We start from the raw sequence: 20,704 nt of genomic DNA, 5'->3' as shown, positions 1-20,704 counted from the left end.
TCACCCTTCGCAGATGAATCTCCTTAGGCTGCCCCTCCTCAGAGAATTTGCCCATAGGCCTGGAACCTTCGCTCCGCCCTAAGCCTGTCTCTGTGCGGCTCTTCCACCCAGAAGCCTCCTAGATCCTGGGACCCTGTTCTGCACCTAATCGCCTGGCTGCGTGGCCCCTCCTCTGAGCAGCCACCTGTGGCCCCGAACAATCGCTCTGAGTCCCAGAGACCCGCCACAGGCCTCTTCCTCCAGACAGCCGCCCAGTATGCCGGTGCGGTCACTAGGAGTCCAAGAAACTCACTTCGTGCCTCCTCCTCCCACCAACCACCCGTAGCCCGGGGCAATCAATCACTCCGAGTCGAAGTGACCCTGCCCGTTCCTCCTCCTTCTCCAGATAACCCCCCGGGTGTTCAGGAGCAGTCCCTCTGAGTGGCTCTGAATCCACGTGACCCGCTGCACGGGTCCTCTGGGCAACCGCCCGGAGCTCTGGTGTGGTCCCTCAAGACCAAGCGTCCCACCACGCTTCTCCTCCAGGCAGCCCCCCTGTGTTCAGGAGCTGTCACTTTAAGACCAAACAACTCACCACTCGCCTTCTCCTCTGAGCAGCCGCCTGGAGCGCTAATGCAGTCACTGCGAGTCCAAAGGACCCGCCGCGCTCCTTCTCCTCCTTCTCCTACTCCTCCGGGCAGGCCCCGGGGTTCAGAAGTGGTCAGAGTCCAAACAGCTCGCCACGCAGCCCCTTCTCTGGCAACCGCCTGTAGTTCCCGTATAGTCACCCGAATCCAAGCGGCTGCTCCTCTTCCTCCTAGTCCTCAGGGCAGGCCCCGGGGTTCAGAAGCGTCGTTCTGATTCCAAACAGCTCGCCGCGCGGCTTCTCCTCTGGCAACCGCCTGCAGCTCTGGCGCAGTCTCTCGGAATCCAAGTGGCCACGCTCCTCTCCTCCTCCTCAGGGCAGGCCCCGGTGTCCTGAGTCCACACAGTTCTCCCCGCCACTCCTCCCCCGGGCAGCCGCCGGAGCCCCAGTGGCTGCTCCGAGTCCCAGCGCTGTGCCGAGCGGCCTCCTCTATGGCGCTCCAGCGGGGGGAGGGGCGTCTCGCCGGCAGTTCTACTTCACAAAGTTTCCTGCGTTCCGGGACCCCCGTCCCATCCGGGATGCCCCCCCAGGGGGTGAGAGTCACCCGGCTACTTTGAGTTGGTCCCAAGCGTCTCAATATCTCCTCTCTTGAATCCTGAGTTCTGGAGCAACACCGAAATAATGCCTCTTGATTGTCACCATGTTCCACATCTCACCTTATTAAGCAAAAACTAATTGTGCCTGTCATTCCTATTTGGGAGTAGCTATGTTTCTTCATCCACCTCCAAGTTTTAGTGATTCAACAAATAAATAGAGGCGATCCATAAGACATTATATTAGAGATTCAACAAAAAATATACACATGACTGATGCTGCTAAGAGTGTACATATACTATTGATCCCATTATTAACAACTTTCTGCTTTGGGGGGATGCCATTAAGCCCATTGCCAGCAAATGGTTTTAAAGTGGAATCCAGCATACTATATGCTAGCCACTCTGGCCTCTGTAACAATCTACAACACAAAAGAATAGGGTGTATACTTTCAAGTCCTGCAACCACACAGCATCCCACACAAAATGGAAAGCAATCGAAAGGCTGTTTGTGAACTCAGCTTTTTCTTTGATTCAGCAGACAGATTTGTCTTGCGGAGTCAACCCTAGGCATCATCCTCATGGTCCCATGAGTGACCGAAATACCATTCACCACAAGTCCCAATTTATGGGTGTCAAGAAAACATTTCTCCTCCACCCTTGCCTGGGTCAGGCCTGGGCTTTAGAGACCCTGGCCATGCAAGCCTAAGATTTACTGAGCTGAATAATTAGTTTTAAAGCTAATGTTTGTTATTTAACAGTTTTCACAGTGTACAGACAGAATAAGAGACCTGGAGAAACAGTTTATAAATCCTGGGGATAAAAACAGAATCCGTCTCCTTCGAGGGAAGGACCTGACCGAAGGAGAAATGATCAAAAAATTAGACGAGGTAAATACTCTTGCTTAAAATTGCATCTACTTGTCTCTTGTTGATACAGTTTCTTGTTATGCTGGTAGATCTATCCCTTATTCTAGCCACTCATATAGTCCTTTTATTGTAACCCAGTAAAACTTTTTAAATAGATTTAGACACAGGAAAAGTAAAAATCTAGTGCCTTCAAGATTCCAAAGACACCATTCTCTTAGGGCTAAAAGCAACAATTTTGACTTCCTGAATGGATGGATTAATTTATCTTACTGATCAAAAGAATGATAATTTTAGACACTGGGCAAAGCTCAGAGGGCCATAGTCTACCATGGGAGTAAGAATTCCCAGTGCTAAATTAGAGCAATTGAGAGAAGCAGTGGAGAGATTAGACTTTATATCTAGAGAAAACAACTATAAGTGATTTAGAGAATTGTCTGCAAGTTTGTCTTGTTCACAGAATGAATTTATTTTGCAATGAGCAAACCTAAACTTTTCAATATATCGGAGTTCCATTTTGCAAAGCAACTACTCAAGTAGGACAACTGTAGACACCAGATGGAGCTGAGGACCCTAGTCTGCCAATGGGGGGAGAACTCCCAGATCTATCTGGAGGGGGCTGGGGCAGGGGAAGTATTGACTTGGCCCAATCTCCACTTTCCAGAAGTATTTCGGCAACTGAGAAAGTAGCGTGCCTCCACTGTGGGGGTCGGGGTAGGGGTGGTCAGAGAGTGCACCAGTTAGGAAAGAAGATTGTGCCTTGCATGACTGGTTTTGTTTGTTTTTTTTTCCCCCCCTACTGAAATTGTTTTCAACAGCTGGATCTACAGCTGGCCAAGAAGGAGGAGAAGTTGCTAGAGAAGGATTTCATCTACGAACAGGTCTCCCGGCTCACAGACAGACTCTGCAACCGAACTGAGGCCAGCAAGCAGGACACACTGCTCTTAGCCAAGAAGGTCTGCCCAAGACCCACCCTCTCTCTTCTGCCCCTAGTCCTTCATTACCTCTCATTTTCCAGATTGGTTGGTTTCTTGAGAGAAGCACTGGAGAGATAGAGAAACATAAAAATATAAAAGGACTCAGAATTGTCCAAAACATGTTGGTCTTATTGCCTGAATGAATTCATCTTACAATGAGAAAAACCTAAGTTTTCAATAACAGTGAATAACAGGCAACCACTCAAGTATGAAAAGTGTTATCTTTGTATTTCATGCTCAAAGTTAAATCCTAACTCCTTTTGAACAGAAGGCCTCAGTTATCCAGTGGTCTGTCGGAAAGGCCCCAATTCAGAACTCAGCTTCCTTAAAGAGCAGCACAGATATGTGACACCCAAGCAGATGACTCCACGAGAGGCAGCCACCACCAGTGAGGAAGGCCCACAACTTGGAGCGTCAAAATGACTGGGGGTGGGGCCACTAAAAGCAGCAGTCACAGGAGGGAGGCTGGTGATTCAGACAGCAGGACTGGACTCAGCACCTTGAGCAATGAGAAGATGGACCATTCACCTGGCCCCTGTCGTCCCTGGCAGCATGGCTCCAACACAGGGATTTCAGTTACTCAGCCACAGTTGCTGAACACTTGCTTTATGCTACCCTCATGCTAACTTTCGAGGGCACACAAAGAGGGACACCCTGCCCACACTGTATGATGCTCACATCGTTTAGCAGGGGAGACAGAAGATAGATAATGGTGGTGTCTATGTCCCAGATTGTGGGCTCCAGAGGCAGCAATAGTTCTCATTCTTCTTCCGTTTCCCCAGTCTAACGTGTATAGACTCTAGAAAAACATTCATAAATAAGTAATCCTGTTCTAGAAAGTTTTGGCACACTAAATAGGAAAGCTAGTAAATCTTAGGGTGCTTTCATTTTTGTTTGGTGTTTACACTTGTCCTCTGGTGATTTCTAATAGACTGATCAGTTCAGGGGCAACTGTGTAGTTCACAACTTTACCTCATAAAATAATCACTAAGATTTACTCTTCTGCAAAATGAATTTCCCTTCTTGAGAAAAAGTCTTTTTTTTTTTTTTTTTTTTAATTGAGGGCTGATTTGTCAAAGCTGAATGTCTCTCTGGAAGGCACCTGTAATGTCTAAGAAATTCTAATAGTGATCACTTTAACATAGCCAAGAAAGCTCTAGTACAGTTGCATGAGATGCAAACTATTAATAAACTTAGACTAGAACTGAAGCATTAAAATCACTCTCTCGGCTGGGGCTATAGCTCAGTGGCAGAGCACTTGCCTAGCATGTGTGAAGTACTGGGTTTGATCCTTAGCACTACATAAAAATAAATAAAGGTATTCTGTTCATCTACAACTACAAAAAAAAATTTTTTTAAACCTTTCTTTTCTCTTCTTCTCACTTCTTAAAAATAGACCCTTAACTTCCCTTTCATGCTATTCACTGTGAAATTAACCAACTGATAAACATATTTTCCTTTACACAACCAGGGTGTTGGGCTCAATCCCTGAAGTCTCTTTCATTTCTTACTTTCTATAAATTGTCAGTTAAACCCTTCTTGCTTCAGGAAAGAAGCCCCACCATTATATACAGCCAGCACACTGCCATTCTCTTCATGTCTTCATGGAATGTACATATTGACTAAACCTTGGGCTCTTTGATTCTAGATGAATGGCTATCAGAAAAAGATCAAAGATGCTACTGAAAAACTGATGGCTCTTGTTGCTGAGCTGTCCATGAAGCAAGCCCTGACCATTGAACTCCGGAAGGAAGTCAGAGAGAAAGAAGAATTCATCTTTTATTGCAGTTCCAGGATAGAAAAGGGGCTTCCACTCAATAAAGACATTGAGAGAGAATGGATGAAAGTACTTCGAGATGAACAAATGTATGAACTGGCTGTTGCTGAAAAGTGTCGGGTAAGCTTTGGCTCCCATATTGAATTTGTAAAGTGTGCCAAGAAGGGCCAGACGCAGTCACTGTCATCCCAGCAATTGAGGAGGCTGAAGCAGGAGGATCACAAGTTTGAGGCCAGCCTCAGCAACTTAGCCAGACCCTGTCTCAAAAATAAAAAGGACTGGGGATGTAGCTCAGTGATAAAGTGCCACTGGGTACCAAACAACAAAAAATTTTTTTAAAGTGTGGCAGGCAGGGCTGTTTTCTGGTGATCAGTCCTCCTATGTAGGTGGACTATTCTTTATTCAAAATGTTTGGGACCAGGAGTATTTTGGATTTTCTCAGATTTTAGAATATTTGCATATACATAATGAGCTATCTTGAAGAGGACCTATTTATATTTCATGTATACATTATACACATAGCCTGAGTTTTGTACCGTTTTATACACAGAGCCCATTTATGAAAAAACTTTCTCTACTACACACAGTCCCAATAGACATTAAAAAAGAAGCTTGTTATGTTCCATAGACAAGTCAAAGTAGAGCAGTCCACTTGAAGAACACTTGATAAGCATCAAGTCCCATCCCAGTCTTACGTCCTAGGCTCCCACCAGCATGGCAACGACAGCACTGGCTTCATCCATAGGTCTCCAGTCTTTCTTCTCAAACCCCACAGATACCTCCTGTGTCCATAGCACACTGTAAGTTTCCACAATAGCATGCATATCAAGGTGATTGCCACTGCCTTCTACAGACATGGCACCCCTTATGCCTCACAGGCCTCCATGCCACTCCTTCTTTTCCCACCCCTGGCCTAAGTCTCATTTCTATCAGTGAATCCACTTACAAGTTTTGTGCCCAGTTCTTCTGTCTACACCCATAACCTCTCAGTAGTTTAAGATTAGAAGTAAGACTCTCCTTCCAAGGGGATGGCATCCTGGGGGTACAATTTAGACTGTCAGGTGAATGTCCCTAAATAATCACTATTCATTTGCTAAGTCAAGTAAAATATACAGTCTGAACCCATCCTAGGAATACCAGAGCACAGGGCTGATTTGTAATTTCCATCCCACCTGGGACTGTACTTTCCAGGGACTATATTCTTCATCATGTAGAGTTCATTTTAGTGCCCTAAGATGATTTTTCAGAAGCACAGGAAGAATTTTGAAGACCTTGAGGCTCAAACTGCTGACCATTTCTCTCTTCTGGTTCTATTTCTTGTCTATTCCATTGTAAATTTGCTCATCAATCACTTACCAAAGAAAATAATACTGTCTTGCCATTTTCAAAAATGTGGAAATAATTAGCTCTTGATGAGAGATTGGAGTTGGAATACAGTGCTTCCAGAATCCGGCAAGCAGTTTTTGATAAACCCTAAGCCTCAGCATCATCATGATGCTTAAGCAATAAAGTTCATGGCAGTGAGTTGCAATGTGGGGGGAGGGGACCCATCCTCCTACCCTTCTGTCCCTTTGGGGAGGATCATTCAGCACAGTGTCAGGCTGCTCAGACTCAGCTGTGTCTTGGGGATCCAAGGGTGAGGTAACTTCAGAATTTTCAGAAAACTAAAAGAAAATCATTCTTTGCAGGAGTTTCAGGAAACAGATAATCAACTGCTGCCCAATGGTGTTTACACAACAGCAGAGCAGCGTCCAAATGCCTACATCCCTGAAGCAGACGCCACTCTTCCTTTGCCAAAGCCATATGGTGCTCTGGCTCCTTTTAAGCCCAGTGAACCAGGAGCCAATATGAGGCATATAAGGAAACCTGTTATAAAGCCAATTGAAATTTGAATATGTAAACCAACCCAGGCTTCCTCATAACTATAGCTGGAGCACATGAACATCATCATTCTCACGCTGCAGAGCAATGAAGCACAACCAGCAAAAGTACAACATGGTTTTCTTTTATACTAACCAGCTACTACGTTTCACATGATTTGAGTAGGACGCAGAATTGCCCTACACTTCAAACCATGTATTTTAATTGCTCATATATTTTTCACTCTTTATAGTTTCAGAAATGCATAGTAGGCAAGGTACTATAAAAGTGCAAAATAAAATAACTTTTCAACAAAGTACAGAAATTAAATTCTTTTTCAACTGAATACATGGACCTTAAGTTATCCCAGGGATCACAAAGGCACAACTCACTTTGTTGAGGTGGTACCTGAAGGTCACATTAGTAAATCTAAATCAGGTAAGCAGTTGTGAGGCTTGTCTTTTCTGATGTTATGCTATAGTGATTCTTTTTTACAAGAATCCTTTTGCAACACAAATATTTGTCTTAATTTGTCTTTCTTATGAATCCAGATTTTTCACATTACCTGCAAACAAAATCATGATTATTTTAATCTCTAATAACAGATTTATCAAAATCTCAATAAAAATACTATGTTTACAATTTTGCATGTGAGAGGGAAGACCTGAAAATGAGTCCCATTCTACTTACTACTTTAATGTTATGGCATTTCACCAAGTGTATTTTCCTAATTCTGATTTCTCATATGCAAGGATGTACCATTGGGTTGGAGACCTGTGTTTTTATATTCACTGGTAGTAATTAGAAATTTTATTTAAAACTCTGAGAATGAGAAATACATCCCTTTATTTTGCTAAATTAAATATTCTATTCTAAGCCCCTATCTTGTCAAATTGGAAATTTTAATCTCCTCATTCTGAGTCCCAAATCTAACCTAATTGCTTTGCAAAGTTATTATAAAGCAATTCAATTACTTGGGAGTGCCTTTGTTGTTAATATAAAGAAATACTACACACTTAAACATAGCTATGTTGTAGAAACTCGTAACCTCTTTCAGGATTAAAAAAAAAATTGCACATAAGTTTAAAAACACCAAAAAAGGAAATACTTTTTTAAATCACAAAGAAATGGATACATAACTGTTTTAGTAACCTATTCGCTGCAAGGGCTAAATAATCTGACCAGAACAATTATAGAGGAGGAAAGGTTTATTTGAGGGCTCATGGTTTCTGAGGTCTTAGTCCATAGAAGGCCAACTCCATTCCTCTGGGTTCCAGTGAGGCAGAACATCATGGCGGAAGAGTGTGGCAGAGAGAAGCAGCTCGCATCATCAGAAAGCAGAGAGACTCCACTGTTCAGATAAAAAATATATACCCCAAAGCCACGCCCAAATTCCAATCTCCTCCAGTCACACCCTACCACTTCAATTAATCCCATCTGGGATTAATTCACTGATTGGGTTAAGGCTCTTACCACCCAATCATTTCTCCTCTGAACCTTCCTGCATTGTCTCATGTGAGCTTTTGGGGGATACTTCACATCCAAACCATAACAACAAATAATTATGTGTGCTACTGGTTCAGAGAAGGCAAGCTCCACCATGTGCTGAAATGGTCTGGATTATATTCAAATGGAACTTATAACCTGGCCCTTAAGCATGAAATAGATTTTAACAGGTAGAGGGAGATTTTAAGAGAGAGAAAGAGCTTGAAAAAGGTGTATCCAAGGCCCATTGAACTGGCCAACCTGCAACAGAATGCTCATGGTATATGGTTCAGGATTTGAGAAAGTTGAATGTCAAGGAGTTTGATTTCTATCTTTTACTGAATAGCAAGTTATTGAATGATTTTGAGCATGTGAGAGGATCAAATTAATGTTTATCTTAAATATGTGTCTGATAAATTAAGCTTTAGGACATGACAATTCAAAAAAGACCTCATCAAAAGAATCAGCACTGCATTGCTGATTTGGCTCCAAGATCTTGAGTATTGGTGACCATTAAGTGTTTGAACAAAAGAGGAAATTCTATAGGAGAGGGCAATTTGTAGGACACAATGGTGGTTGTTTAGAAGAAAAGCTGAATTATCATTGGTGATATTGATAATCATTAAATTTTTTAACTATTTATTTTAATTAAAAAATCATAAATTTACATAGAGCAATATTGTTTGATTCATTCTGTTATTTTTTTCCTTCCCCCCACCCCTCCCACCCCTCTATCCCTCTATACAGTCCTTCCTTCCTCCATTCTTACCACCCTCCTTATCCCTAACCCTAAAACTAACACTAACCCTAATGCTATCCCCTCACACCCCCCATTATATGTCCTCATCTGCTTATCAGCACGATCCTTTAGTTTTTTGAGATTGGCTTATCTCACTTAGCATGATATCCTCCAATTTCATCCATTTGCCTGCAAATGCCATAATTTTATCATTCTTCATGGCAGAGTAATATTCCATTGTATATATATGCCACAGTTTCTTTATCCATTCATCAACTGAAGGGCATTGAGGTTGGTTCCACAATCTGGCTATAGTGAACTGAGCAGCTATGAACATTGATGTGGCTGTATCTCTGTAGTATGCTGATTTTAAGTCCTTTGGATATAGGCCAAGGAGTGGGGTAGCTGGGCCAAATGGTGGTTCCATTCCAAGCTTTCTGAGGAATCTCCAGAGTGGCTGCATAATTTGCAAACCCACCAGCAATGTATGAGTGTACCTTTCTCCCCACATCCTCGCCAACACCTATTGTTGCTTGTGTTCTTGATAATCGCCATTCTAATTGGGGTGAGATGAAATCTTAGGGTAGTTTTGATTTGCATTTCTCTTATTATTAGAGATGTTGAACATTTTTTCATATATCTGTTGATTGCTTGTACATCTTCTTCTGTGAAGTGTCTGTTCATTTCCTTAGCCCATTTGTTGATTGGATTATTTGTATTCTTGGTGTAGAGTTTTTTGAGTTCTTTATAGATTCTGAAAATTAGCGCTCTATCTGAAGTATGAGTGATAAAGATTTTCTCCCACTCTGTAGGCTCTCTCTTCACATTACTGATAGTTTCCTTTGCTGAGAGAAAGCTTTTTAGTTTGAATCTATCCCAGTGGTTGATTCTAGCTTTTATTTCTTGTGCTATGGGAGTCCTGTTAAGGAAGTCTGCTCCTAAGCCAACAAGTTGAAGGTTTGGACCTACTTTTTCTTCTATAAGATGCAGGGTCTCTGGTCTGATTCCGAGGTCCTTGATCCATTTTGAGTTAAGTTTTGTGCAGGGTGAGAGATAGGGATTTAGTTTCATTCTGTTGCATATGGATTTCCAGTTTCCCCAGCACCATTTGTTGAAGAGGCTATCTTTTCTCCATTGCATATTTTTGGCCCCTTTGTCTAGTATGAGAAAATTGTATTTATTTGGGTTTGTGTCCATGTCCTCTATTCTGTACCATTGATCTACCTGTCTATTTTGGTACCAATACCATGCCGTTTTTGTTACTATTGCTTTGTAATAGAGTTGAAGATCTGGTATTGCGCTACCCCCTGCTTCGCTCTTTCTGCTAAGGATTGCTTTAGCTATTCTGGGTTTCTTATTCTTCCAGATGAATTTCAAAATTGCTTGCTCTATTTCTGTAAGGTACATCATTGGGATTTTAATTGGAATTGCATTGAATCTGTATAGCACTTTAGGTAGTATGGCCATTTTGACAATATTAATTCTGCCAATCTAAGAACATGGGAGATCTTTCCATCTTCTAAGGTGTTCTTTAATTTCTTTCTTTAGTGTTCTGTAGTTCTCATTATAGAGGTCTTTCACCTCTTTTGTGAGATTGATTCCCAAGTATTTTATTTTTTTTGATGCTATTGTGAATGGGGTAGTTTTCCTAATTTCTCTTTCTGAAGATTCATCACTTATGTATAAAAATGCATTGGATTTATGAGCATTGATCTTGTAACCTGCTACTTTACTGAATTCACTTATGAGTTCTAAGAGTCTTCTGGTGGAATTTCCAGGTTCCTCTAAATATATAATCATGTCATCAGCGAACAGGGATAGTTTGAGTTCCTCTTTTCCAATTCGTATCCCTTTAATTTCTTTGGTTTGTCTAATTGCTCTGGCTAGAGTCTCAAGGACGTTGTTGAATAGAAGTGGTGAAAGAGGGCTTCCCTGTCTTGTTACAGTTTTTAGGGTGAATGCTTTCAGTTTTTCACCATTTAGAATGATATTGGCCATGGGCTTAGTGTAGATGGCCTTTACAATGTGAAGGAACGACCCACTACCCCAATTTTCTCTAGTGTTTTGAGCATGAAGGGATGCTGTATTTTATCAAATGCTTTCTCTGCATCTATTGAAATAATCATGTGATTCTTAACTTTTAGTCTGTTGATATGGTGAATGACATTTATTGATTCCCGAATGTTGAACCAACCTTGCATCCCTGGGATAAAACCCACTTGATCGTGGTGCACTATCTTTTTAATATATTTTTGTATGTGATTTGCTAAAATTTTGTTGAGAATTTTTGCATCAATGTTCATTAAGGATATTGGTCTGAAATTTTCTTTCCTCGATGTGTCTCTGTCTGGTTTAGGTATCAGGGTGATATTGGCTTCATAGAATGAGTTTGGGAGGGTTCCCTCCTCTTCTATTTTATGGAATACTTTGAGAAGTATTGGAATGAGCTCTTCTTTAAAGGTTTGTAGAACTCAGCTGAGAACCCATCTGGTCCCGGACTTTTCTTTGTTGGTAGGCTTTTGATGACCTCTTCTATTTCATTGCTTGAAATTGATTTATGTAAGTTGTGTATGTCCTCCTCCTTCAGTTTAGGTAATTCATATGTCTCTAGAAACTTGTTGATGTCTTTGAGGTTTTCTGTTTTGTTGGAGTATAGATTTTCAAAATAGCTTCTAATTATGTTTTGTATTTCACTCGTGTCTGTTGTGATATTTCCTGTTCATTCTGAATGTTAGTAAATTGAGTTTTCTCCCTCTTTCTCATTGTTATTGTGGCCAAGGGTTTATCAATTTTGTTTATTTTTTCAAAGAACCAGCTATTTATTTTGTTAATTTTTCCGATTGTTTCTTTTGTTTCAATTTCGTTGATTTCAGCTCTGATTTTAACTATTTCCTGTCTTCTACTACTTTTGGTGTTGGTCTGCTCTTCTTTTTCTAGGGCTTTGAACTATAGTTTTAAGTCGTTTATTTGTTGATTTCTACTTCTTTTGTTGAATGCGCCCCATGAAATAAATCTTCCTCTAAGTACTGCTTTCATAGTGTCCCAGAGATTTTGATATGATGTGCCTTTGTTCTCGTTTATTTCTAAAAATTTTTTTATTTCCCTCCTGATGTCTTCTGTTATCCAGTCGTCATATAATAGTGTATTCTTTAATCTCCAGGTATTGGAGAAGTTTCTGTTTTTTATTCTGTCATTTATTTCTAATTTCAATCCATTATGATCTGATAGAGTACAAGGTAGTATCTCTATCTTCTTGTATTTGCTAACAGTAGCTTTGTGGCATAAGACATGGTCTATTTTAGAGAAGGATCCATGTGCTGCTGAGAAGAAAGTGTATTCGTTCTCTGTTGGATGATATATTCTATATATGTCGGTTAAGTCTAAATTGTTGATTGTGTTATTGAGATCTATGGTTTCTTTATTCCATTTTTGTTTGGAAGATCTATCTAGTGGTGAGAGAGGTGTGTTAAAATCGCCTAGTATTATCGTTTTGTGGTCTATTTGATTACTGGAATTGAGAAGGATTTGTTTGACGTACATGGATGAGCCAATGTTCAGGGCATAGATATTTATGATTGTTATATCTTGCTGATTTATGCTTCCCTTAAGCAGTAAGTAATGTCCTTCTTTATCCCTTCTGACTAGTTTTGGCTTGAAGTCCACATTATCTGAAATGAGGATGGATACTCCAGCTTTTTTGCTGTGTCTGTGTGCATGATATGTTTTTTCCCATCCTTTCACCTTTAGTCTATGGGTATCTCTTTCTATGAGATGAGTCTCTTGCAAGCAGCAAATTGTTGGATTTTTCTTTTTAATCCAATCTGCCAGTCTATGTCTTTTGATTGATGAGCTCAGGCCATTAACATTCAGGGTTATTATTGTGATATGATTTGTATTCCCAGTCATTTGACTCATTTTTGTTTTTTGACATGATTTGGTTTCTTCTTTTTTGGCTATTCCTTTAGGCTAGTTCCTCCCATTGCTGATTTGCATCGTGTTTTTCATCTCTTCCTCAGGGAATATTTTGCTGAGAATGTTCTGCAATGCTGGCTTTCTTTTTGTAAATTCCATTAGCTTTTGTTTATCATGGAAGGATCTTATTTCATCGTCAAATCTGAAAGTAAGTTTTGCTGGGTATAAGATTCTTTTTTGGCATCCATTTGCTTTCAGGGCTTGGTAAATGTTGTTCCAGGCCCTTCTAGCTTTTAGGGTCTGGATTGAAAAATCTGCCAATATTCTTATTGGTTTCCCCCTGAATGTAATTTGATTCTTTTCTCTTGCGGCCTTTAAAATTCTGTCTTTATTTTGTATGTTGGGTATTTTCATAATAATGTGCCTTGGTGTGGGTCTGTTGTAATTTTGTGTATTTGGAGTCCTATAAGCCTCTTGAACTTGATTTTCCATTTTATTCTTCAGATTTGGGAAATTTTCTGATATTATTTCATTGAATAAATTGTTCATTCCTTTGGTTTGTTTCTCTAAGCCTTCCTCAATCCCAATAATTCTTAAATTTGGCCTTTTCATGATATCCCATAATTCTTGTAGATTCTGTTCATGATTTCTTACCATCTTTTCTGTTTGTTCAACTTTGTTTTCAAGATTAAATATTTTGTCTTCAATATCTGAGGTTCTGTTTTCCAGGTGTTCTATCCTATTGATTATGCTTTCTATGGAGTTTTTAACTTGGTTTATTGTTTCCTTCATTTCAAGGATTTCTGTTTGTTTGTTTTTTTCAATATCTCTAACTCTTTATTGAAATGATCTCTTGCTTCCCATATTTGCTCCTTTAATTGTTCATTGGTTTAATTGTTCATTTAATGCCTGCATTTGCTCTTTCATCTCCTCGTTTGCTTCCCTGATCATTTTAATTATGTACATTCTGAACTCCCTTTCTGACATTTCTTCTGCTGTGTTGTCATTGGGTTTTATTGATATAGTATCTAGGTTTTGTTTGGGACATTTTCTTCCCTTGTTTTGTCATATTGGTCAGATGTCAGTGGGACTTTGTGATATTGCAGAATTCTTCTATTGGCTTATAGTGTCCCTGTAGCTTTCCAGTGTATCACCTTCCTGCCTTCAGTAGCCTGAAGTCTTGGAGTAACTTGATAATGCAGTGCTTCCAAGGAAAGCTGCCCCTAGCCCACTACTGGTTCCAGGATTTGGAGCTGGCTCTGTTCGGAAAGGCTCTCACTGGGGGGCCTGCTCCGAGAAGCTAGCCTGGAAAGGCGCTTCCCGCCGGAGGGGGCCGGGCTGCGGGCTGCTTGGGGAAGTCCCTGGCTGCCCTGTCCTGGTCCCTGAAGCGACCTGCGGGCAGGAACTCGCCACCCTGGTTCAGGGACTTGAAGCTTGGTTCTGTGCAGGAAGGCTCTCACTGGGGGGCCTGCTCCCAGATGCTGGAGAATCTGGCCCTGTGGGAGGAGCCCACCGCCGGAGTGCGCAGGGCTGCCTGGGGAAGACGCTAGCTGCCCTGCCCTACTCTAATAAGCCACCCGAATCCTGGCCTGCCGCCTGGGCAGAGCTTCACCGGGTGGGGGAGACTCACCCGTGGCTCTATTTTAGTCCAAGTCTCTCAATGCCTCCCCTTCTTGAATCCTGGGTTCTGGAGCGACTGGAGATGCAGTCTCCCTCTAGTCCGCCATCTTGGATCGCCTGTGGAAAAAACCTGCGGCCAGGGGGGCGGGGGGCGGGGGGGCAGGTCCTCCTGGAGAGGTTTCTGGCTGCCTTGCCCTGGTCCCAGAGGCTGCTTGTGGGCCGGAGGTCTCCGCTGGCTTGGGGACTTGTGGCTGGCTCTATATGGAAAGGCTCTCACTGGGGGGCCTGCTCCGAGAAGCTAGCCTGGAAAGGCGCTTCCCGCCGGAGGGGGCCAGGCTGCCAATAATCATTAAATTTTCACAAGAACACTGAAGAGAATAAAAAGTATTATGAGCTGAGCCACAGAAGCAACTGTATTTATGGGTCAGAATGAAGTCACTGTCAGAGAGAGAAAAGCAGAAAAATGGTACAACTAGTTAAGGTGTCCTGGGTAATTCTGGAGGAAAATGTTCATGGACTCAAGATTCCTGGATAAAAAGGCTATGTTCAAAAACAGGAAGAGTCAGCCTGAATGTCAGCATGTGGTTTTTTTAATAGTAATACTAAATCAAACTTTTATAAATATAAAAAAATTAAATACAGTTCCATTTGAACTATGGCAAAGACAAACCCTACTCTATTACATTTACAAATTTCTGTTACAAATTATGGAATAGAGGAGATTGATTTGATTTAGCCCAATTTTTTAAATCCTCTTTTCAAGTAAAATTCTTATACAATATTTAGTTTTTCTGCTTGTTACTTTTTAGTTTTTGCTGACCTAAGCACTATTCCCCACATTTCTGAAGTCCATTTTATTCCAGAGTTCAACAGAAACTAGCTCTTGGTCTACTCGGCCACTAGGAAGAACATTGTTTATGCCACTGTAGGTCTTCTTGGACCGTTTGTCCTTTCTCTACACCTAACAACTGGTTGTTCAAAACTGGAATGATTTTAGTTCTGTCTAAACCAGTACCAAAGAGAAACACAGATGGTTCAACAATATATTTTGATTGTTACCAGTTTTAAATACTGCTAAAGAATTATCAATAAGAGTAAGGTTAATGAGCAAGATTAAAATATTACAAGTAGTTACAATTGAGGTTTCTTTTTTTTTTTCTTTTATAAACCCAAAAGCATTGTGGTGTGTTTCAGGGCTGCTTCCTGTACAAATTCTGCGTCCACATTGTCATGTCCTTCAAAATCACGCAGAACTGGTGGAGGAAAAACACATGTATGTGTGTTACTATGGAACCAAGGAATATTTATAACTTTTCCCATAGCTTATTAGAATAATTTTATATTTTACTAAAACACATTCTTAAAATGTGTTGTGAAATTTCATCAAACTTCAAGAGCATTTACATCAACTAAACAGGATTTAAACCTTTTAAAACGTCAAAGGTGATTATTCCTTTTGTCATTTAGGCTGTAAATTGTGTATGGCTAGTGAAAATCAATTGCAGTGAAGACCTACTTGTAAAGTAAGGGATATTTTAAGAAGATTATGGTATACAAAAGTGAATAGAGAATGACTTATGTGTCAAGGGGAAAAACCCTTTGAACAGAGGAGTGAATTACCTTGATTGGAGGACTCCAGGTCAGTCAGAATTTCAATGAAGTAGTTCAGAGGCAGAAATTCTACACTGAATGATGACTTGTCCATCACTGAATTCCGAGACTAAAAGGGAAACCACTCCTGGTATTAACAGATTCTCTGAGACAATCATGCACTTAAAAGTGATCAGATCTACAGTTGCCATCCATGGGGATATGTTGATTGGGAAACAGGATCCAGGCACCATGGAGGGGCTGTGCTTTCACAGACTCACCTGCTTCTTATAGTTCTGAAGCAGTTGTGTCACATGGGTCCGTGAAATGATATTGGAACTCATAGGATGATCCCAAACTCGACAGATCTTCTGACCAATGTGCTATCATGCAAATTGAAAAATGTGTAAAGGCTATATCTCACAGTGCATTAAATATACCTCATGTGTTCATGATTTTAAAAGTATTATTCCAAAATAACCAGACATTCTAAAAAAAAAAAAAGGCCACATTCCTATGAAGTATGCTTCTGAGTTTTGAATGAAGATTCCCCTCCAATGCTATCCTGAGTAAAGTAGTTGATACATTGATGCTGCCAATTTTTTTTTTTTTTTTTTTTTTTCCTGAAATGGAGTTATCCACTACTCTTAAAAGCTGGAAATGTGTGGGCAAACCTAAGTGATATTTTAACAGCAAACTAAAGGTTGTAGACATGTTTATACCAACTTCTCTGCAACTGTCTTGCCTAGGAAATGTTTGTTCTCTGAGGCAAAAAAAAAAAATCAGAGACCAAACTAAATGTTCAACAAAGTTCCCCAGAGAGACTGAGCCATGGAAAATATGCTTTGTTCTCTATTCTTGTCTTTGCTTCATTAAGTCTATGAGGGGGAGAAACTATTACAAAGTGAGACCACTAGGTCCCCCAGAAAGGTAACCGACATCCTTTGGGGAGGATGGTGTTAGAGGTCCAAGTACTCAAGGGAGGTAAACCATGGACAGGGCTTCCCAGGCTCTTAGGGTCAGGAAGTTTGCAAAGTCAGAGACTCCAGAAGACCTTGCTGTGGAATTCTGTATTTTTCATGTTATTTTAGACTTAGATATTAGTGTGCAGCACCCCCCCCCCGCCAAAAAAAAAAAAAAACCTAAGAAATGCTTTTAACTTTTTCCCCTCATGTTTCTCATTCTGCCTTTGACCTGGGAGAGTTTTCCTGCTGGAAATGTACAAGGAGGAAATACAATTTCAGAACCTTTTGACCTCACCTGTATTTAAACTTCTTATCAGTTTAAATGCCAAAAGCACATATTTCCCCTCTCACTCCTACTCAGACTCAGATGTAAATATTAGTGTGGTTTCCTAAGAGGAGAAAATGGCTAAATGTTCTCAGTGGGCTGTGCCAACACAGTGCAAAGCCAGAAAAGCAAGCACATTGTAGATCTAGTGGGAAATAGCCAACAGAAGGGTGGGAATGGATGGGATTTCTTGGGAAGGGCTGGAAAACGAAACGATTAAACTGACGTTAGCCAAAAGCAAGTAAATGCTCCTCTTGCAAAAAGAAATTGAAGGAGGGTTGTGCCAAGACTTAGGGGAAAATAAAATTCAGGATTACCGGAGGAAGTCGCACAAGGATACTGAATTTCAGTTTTTCATTTTTCTCTGAATTGTCCAGATCTGTAAGAAAGTGTTGGCAAATGACAAATACTCATTTTAATACTTCAGCAAGTCTTTAACACTTTAGTGGTTTATCCTGATAATAGGTACCAATCTTATATTCTTGAGTTAATCAATACTTTGAAATTTTTAGTTGATGACTAAATAAAAAGGGATTTTTCTGTAACAGACTGCCCATCACAAAGCACTTTTATTGACTAACTTCAAACAGAAGGTACTTTGAGGGATGGCAAATGTTCTCATATGTATTAACAAAATTCATCTACTAAGATACCACAATTGAGAGGGACTACACAACAGATCTTATTTAAAAGTTGAATCTACATAAATACTACTTCTCTCGCTGGTTTTTCTTGAATTTCAAGACTGAGATGATGACAGAGTTAGTCAGCTGAAAGTAAGTCATTTTATGACACTTTGAGAAACAAGCCTACAGGATCACCTAGTCTCAAGTGCTCTTGCATACAGTGAAAGGGCTGAATAGCTGTGTGTGGCTTGAGAAGTTCTTCAGGGCTTCTTGAAGAGCTAAGGTACTTCAAGTTTGCCCTAAGGATGGTGGTAGGAAATGGACTGTACTCAACATAACTACCTGCATAATTTGTGGGACCAGCACAAAAGGAAAACAAGGAACATGTTAAAACATTACAAATGTCAAGATCTGCTGCAGAGCATTAAGCTAAGCATGGGAACTTTCTGAGTACAGCAGGCTCTGTGGACTGCACAGGTCACACCCTCAGGGAGCCAGCCCTGGTGGTGCCCAGGCTGGAACCAGTGGTCTCACACACTCAGAGCCTCTTACCTTTCATAAGCCTTGTGACTGCTGTTTCGGTGAGAAGCAACACTCCATTGTCAATATAATCCAGCAGGTTGTGCAAAGGAAGACAGTGGACTCCAAGGATCGTATGCAGAGTGTGGAAACCTAGGACAAGTGATCCAGAGGGTAGACACATCAGCTGGCATCTCCAACATCCCAGAGGGAATGAATCAGATCATGTTAATGAAGCACCTAGTTCAGTGCTTTGGTGTCTAGGTCCAACTAAACTCCTTGCAGACAAAGTCCATGTTTCCTTCTTTGTATTATCAAAACTAAGTATCATGCTGAGTATATAGTAAATTCCCCATAAGTAGGAATTTCCTTGTTCTTTGGCCCACTCAGCAAAACAAAGGCAAGGTCTACATAGTATAAAATTATTTTATGGTTTAATAATATTTTCAATAGCAAGATAGTGAAAGAGAACAGAAGAGCCTCAAATTCCATAAGCCTAGGTTAAAAGGTTGTTGGATATGGACTATCTTGCTAAAGGGGAAAAACTGGGCCAGAAGGTTACAGTTTACCTTAATCTCTGGTCATATCCTAGAGAAAGGCTTTTGGAGTCTACCCAGACTAAATTGAAGGAAACGATGAATGTACCAGATAGCAAATCTATAGGGGTTCAAAAGAAAAGTAGGCCCTCTCTCAAGTCTAAGCCTCAGGGGGCAGGCTAACCAAACACAAACCCAGAGCTCTATATATACTAATAATGCAATGAACAAAAGTAAGACACATGGAAGAATGATATCAGACCAAAAGAGAATCAGAAACGCCCTCTTGGAAATGATGGCATTTGAGGGTGCTTTTGAAGAGTAAATGCAATTCTCAGAAGTGGAAATGAGGCAAGAGAATACACTTAGTGGAGATATTAGAAAGTACTATATTAAGCATGAGCATACCTAGCTACAATCCTGCTGTGTTACTTACCACCTGTAGGTAACTAAGCCTTTCTGAGTTTCCATTTCTTCAGGTTGAAGTAACCTGAATGCAGGGTGGGATTATAGCCTAAGCTTTTCACAATGACATCATTCAGCTAATCAACAACATGGTTTGGATATGGAATGTCCCCCAAAAGTTCATGTGTTAAGAGCAATGCAGCAATGTTCAAAGGGGAAATGATTTGATCATGATGGCTCTAATTTCATCAGTGGATTGATCCATTTGATTGATAAATAATTTGAATGTATTTAGTGGAAGACAGGTAGAGCACAGCTGGAGAAAATACAGCAATGGTGATGGCCTTGGAAACTACATCTGTCCCTGACCCCTTCCTCTCCCTCTCCCTGTGCTTTCTGGCTGCTACATGCATAGCAGCTTTCCTCCACCACACCCTTCTGCCATGATGTTCTGCTTCATCTCAGGCCCAGAGCAATGAATCTGGTGGACCATGGACAGAGTCCTTTGAAACCATTAGCCAAGGTAAATCTTTCCTCCTCTTAAGTTGTTACAGCAACAAAAAGCTAACACAATGGATCAGTAGATATATGTGATTAAATAAAACCAACTGATAACCTTACATAGTGACAGCTATCATAAAGCTTAACACTTTAGTCAGCTTTTTTGCTGCTGTGACTAAAAGACCTGACCAGAATATAAGAGGAATAAAAGTTTATATTGAGGGATCACAGGTTCAGAGATCTTAATCCATACACAGCTGGATCCATTTCTGGCTCGAGGTGAGGCAGAACATCATGGCAGAAAAGTGGTAGAGGGAAGTGGCTCACATGATGATCAGAAAGAAGACAGAGAAATCTCCACTTGCCAGATACAAATAAATACCCCAAAGCCACAATCCCAATGCCCCCCTCCTCCTGCCATACCCCACCCACCCCCAGTCACCAATTAATCCGATCACACGATTAATTCACAGATTGGGTTAAGACTCCCACAACCCAATCATCTCTCTGAACCCTCCTGCATTGTTTCACACATGAGCTTTTGGGAGACACCTCACATCCAAACCATAGCAACACTCATTAGAATTTATATACAATAATAAACTCATGCATATACCAGCAACCAATGTTCAACAAGGGTGTCAAGAATACATAAAGGATCCACCATGTTGGCTTAGGATCTGACTTTTTAACAAGACTCCTAAAGCACAAGAAGTAAAATCAAGAATCAATAAATGAGATGGACTCAAATTAAAAAGCTTCTTCACAGCAAAGTAAATAACACGAAGAGAGAGCCTACAGAATGGGAGAAATTTTTGCCATACACACCTCAGCTAGAGCATT

General features: G+C 40.8%; 2 protein-coding genes across 6 annotated transcripts in view; one reads left to right on the top strand and one right to left on the bottom strand.

The window, feature by feature from the left end:
* The window catches only part of CCDC146 (coiled-coil domain containing 146), a 175,249-nt gene extending 166,501 nt beyond the window's left edge, over positions 1-8,748 (top strand). For 4 of the 5 annotated variants that reach the window (XM_079150227.1, XM_079150223.1, XM_079150226.1 and 1 more), the window contains 3 exons: positions 1,920-2,048; positions 2,843-2,980; positions 4,650-6,610. In XM_079150227.1, coding sequence (XP_079006353.1) covers positions 1,920-2,048; positions 2,843-2,980; positions 4,650-5,117 — 735 coding nt within the window. In that variant the 3' untranslated portion in view covers positions 5,118-6,610. Of the gene's footprint in view, positions 1-1,919; positions 2,049-2,842; positions 2,981-4,649 lie in introns of all 5 variants that reach the window. The other variant, XM_079150224.1, reaches the window with a different exon arrangement.
* Positions 8,749-14,966: 6,218 nt separating this feature from the next.
* The window catches only part of GSAP (gamma-secretase activating protein), a 107,772-nt gene continuing 102,034 nt past the window's right edge, over positions 14,967-20,704 (bottom strand). Inside the window, exons 27-31 of the mRNA XM_079150253.1 lie at positions 18,453-18,572; positions 17,592-17,653; positions 16,266-16,367; positions 16,015-16,114; positions 14,967-15,647 (exon numbers count right to left, since the gene is read on the bottom strand). Of these exons, the coding sequence (XP_079006379.1) occupies positions 15,556-15,647; positions 16,015-16,114; positions 16,266-16,367; positions 17,592-17,653; positions 18,453-18,572 (476 nt within the window). The 3' untranslated portion in view covers positions 14,967-15,555. The remainder of the gene's footprint in view (positions 15,648-16,014; positions 16,115-16,265; positions 16,368-17,591; positions 17,654-18,452; positions 18,573-20,704) is intronic.

This window comes from Sciurus vulgaris (assembly GCF_902686455.1).
Source record: "Sciurus vulgaris genome assembly, chromosome: 8".
Taxonomy (NCBI): Eukaryota; Metazoa; Chordata; class Mammalia; order Rodentia; family Sciuridae; genus Sciurus; species Sciurus vulgaris.
The sequence above is the reverse complement of the archived record's forward strand: the minus strand, read 5'-3'. Positions and strand labels throughout refer to the sequence as shown.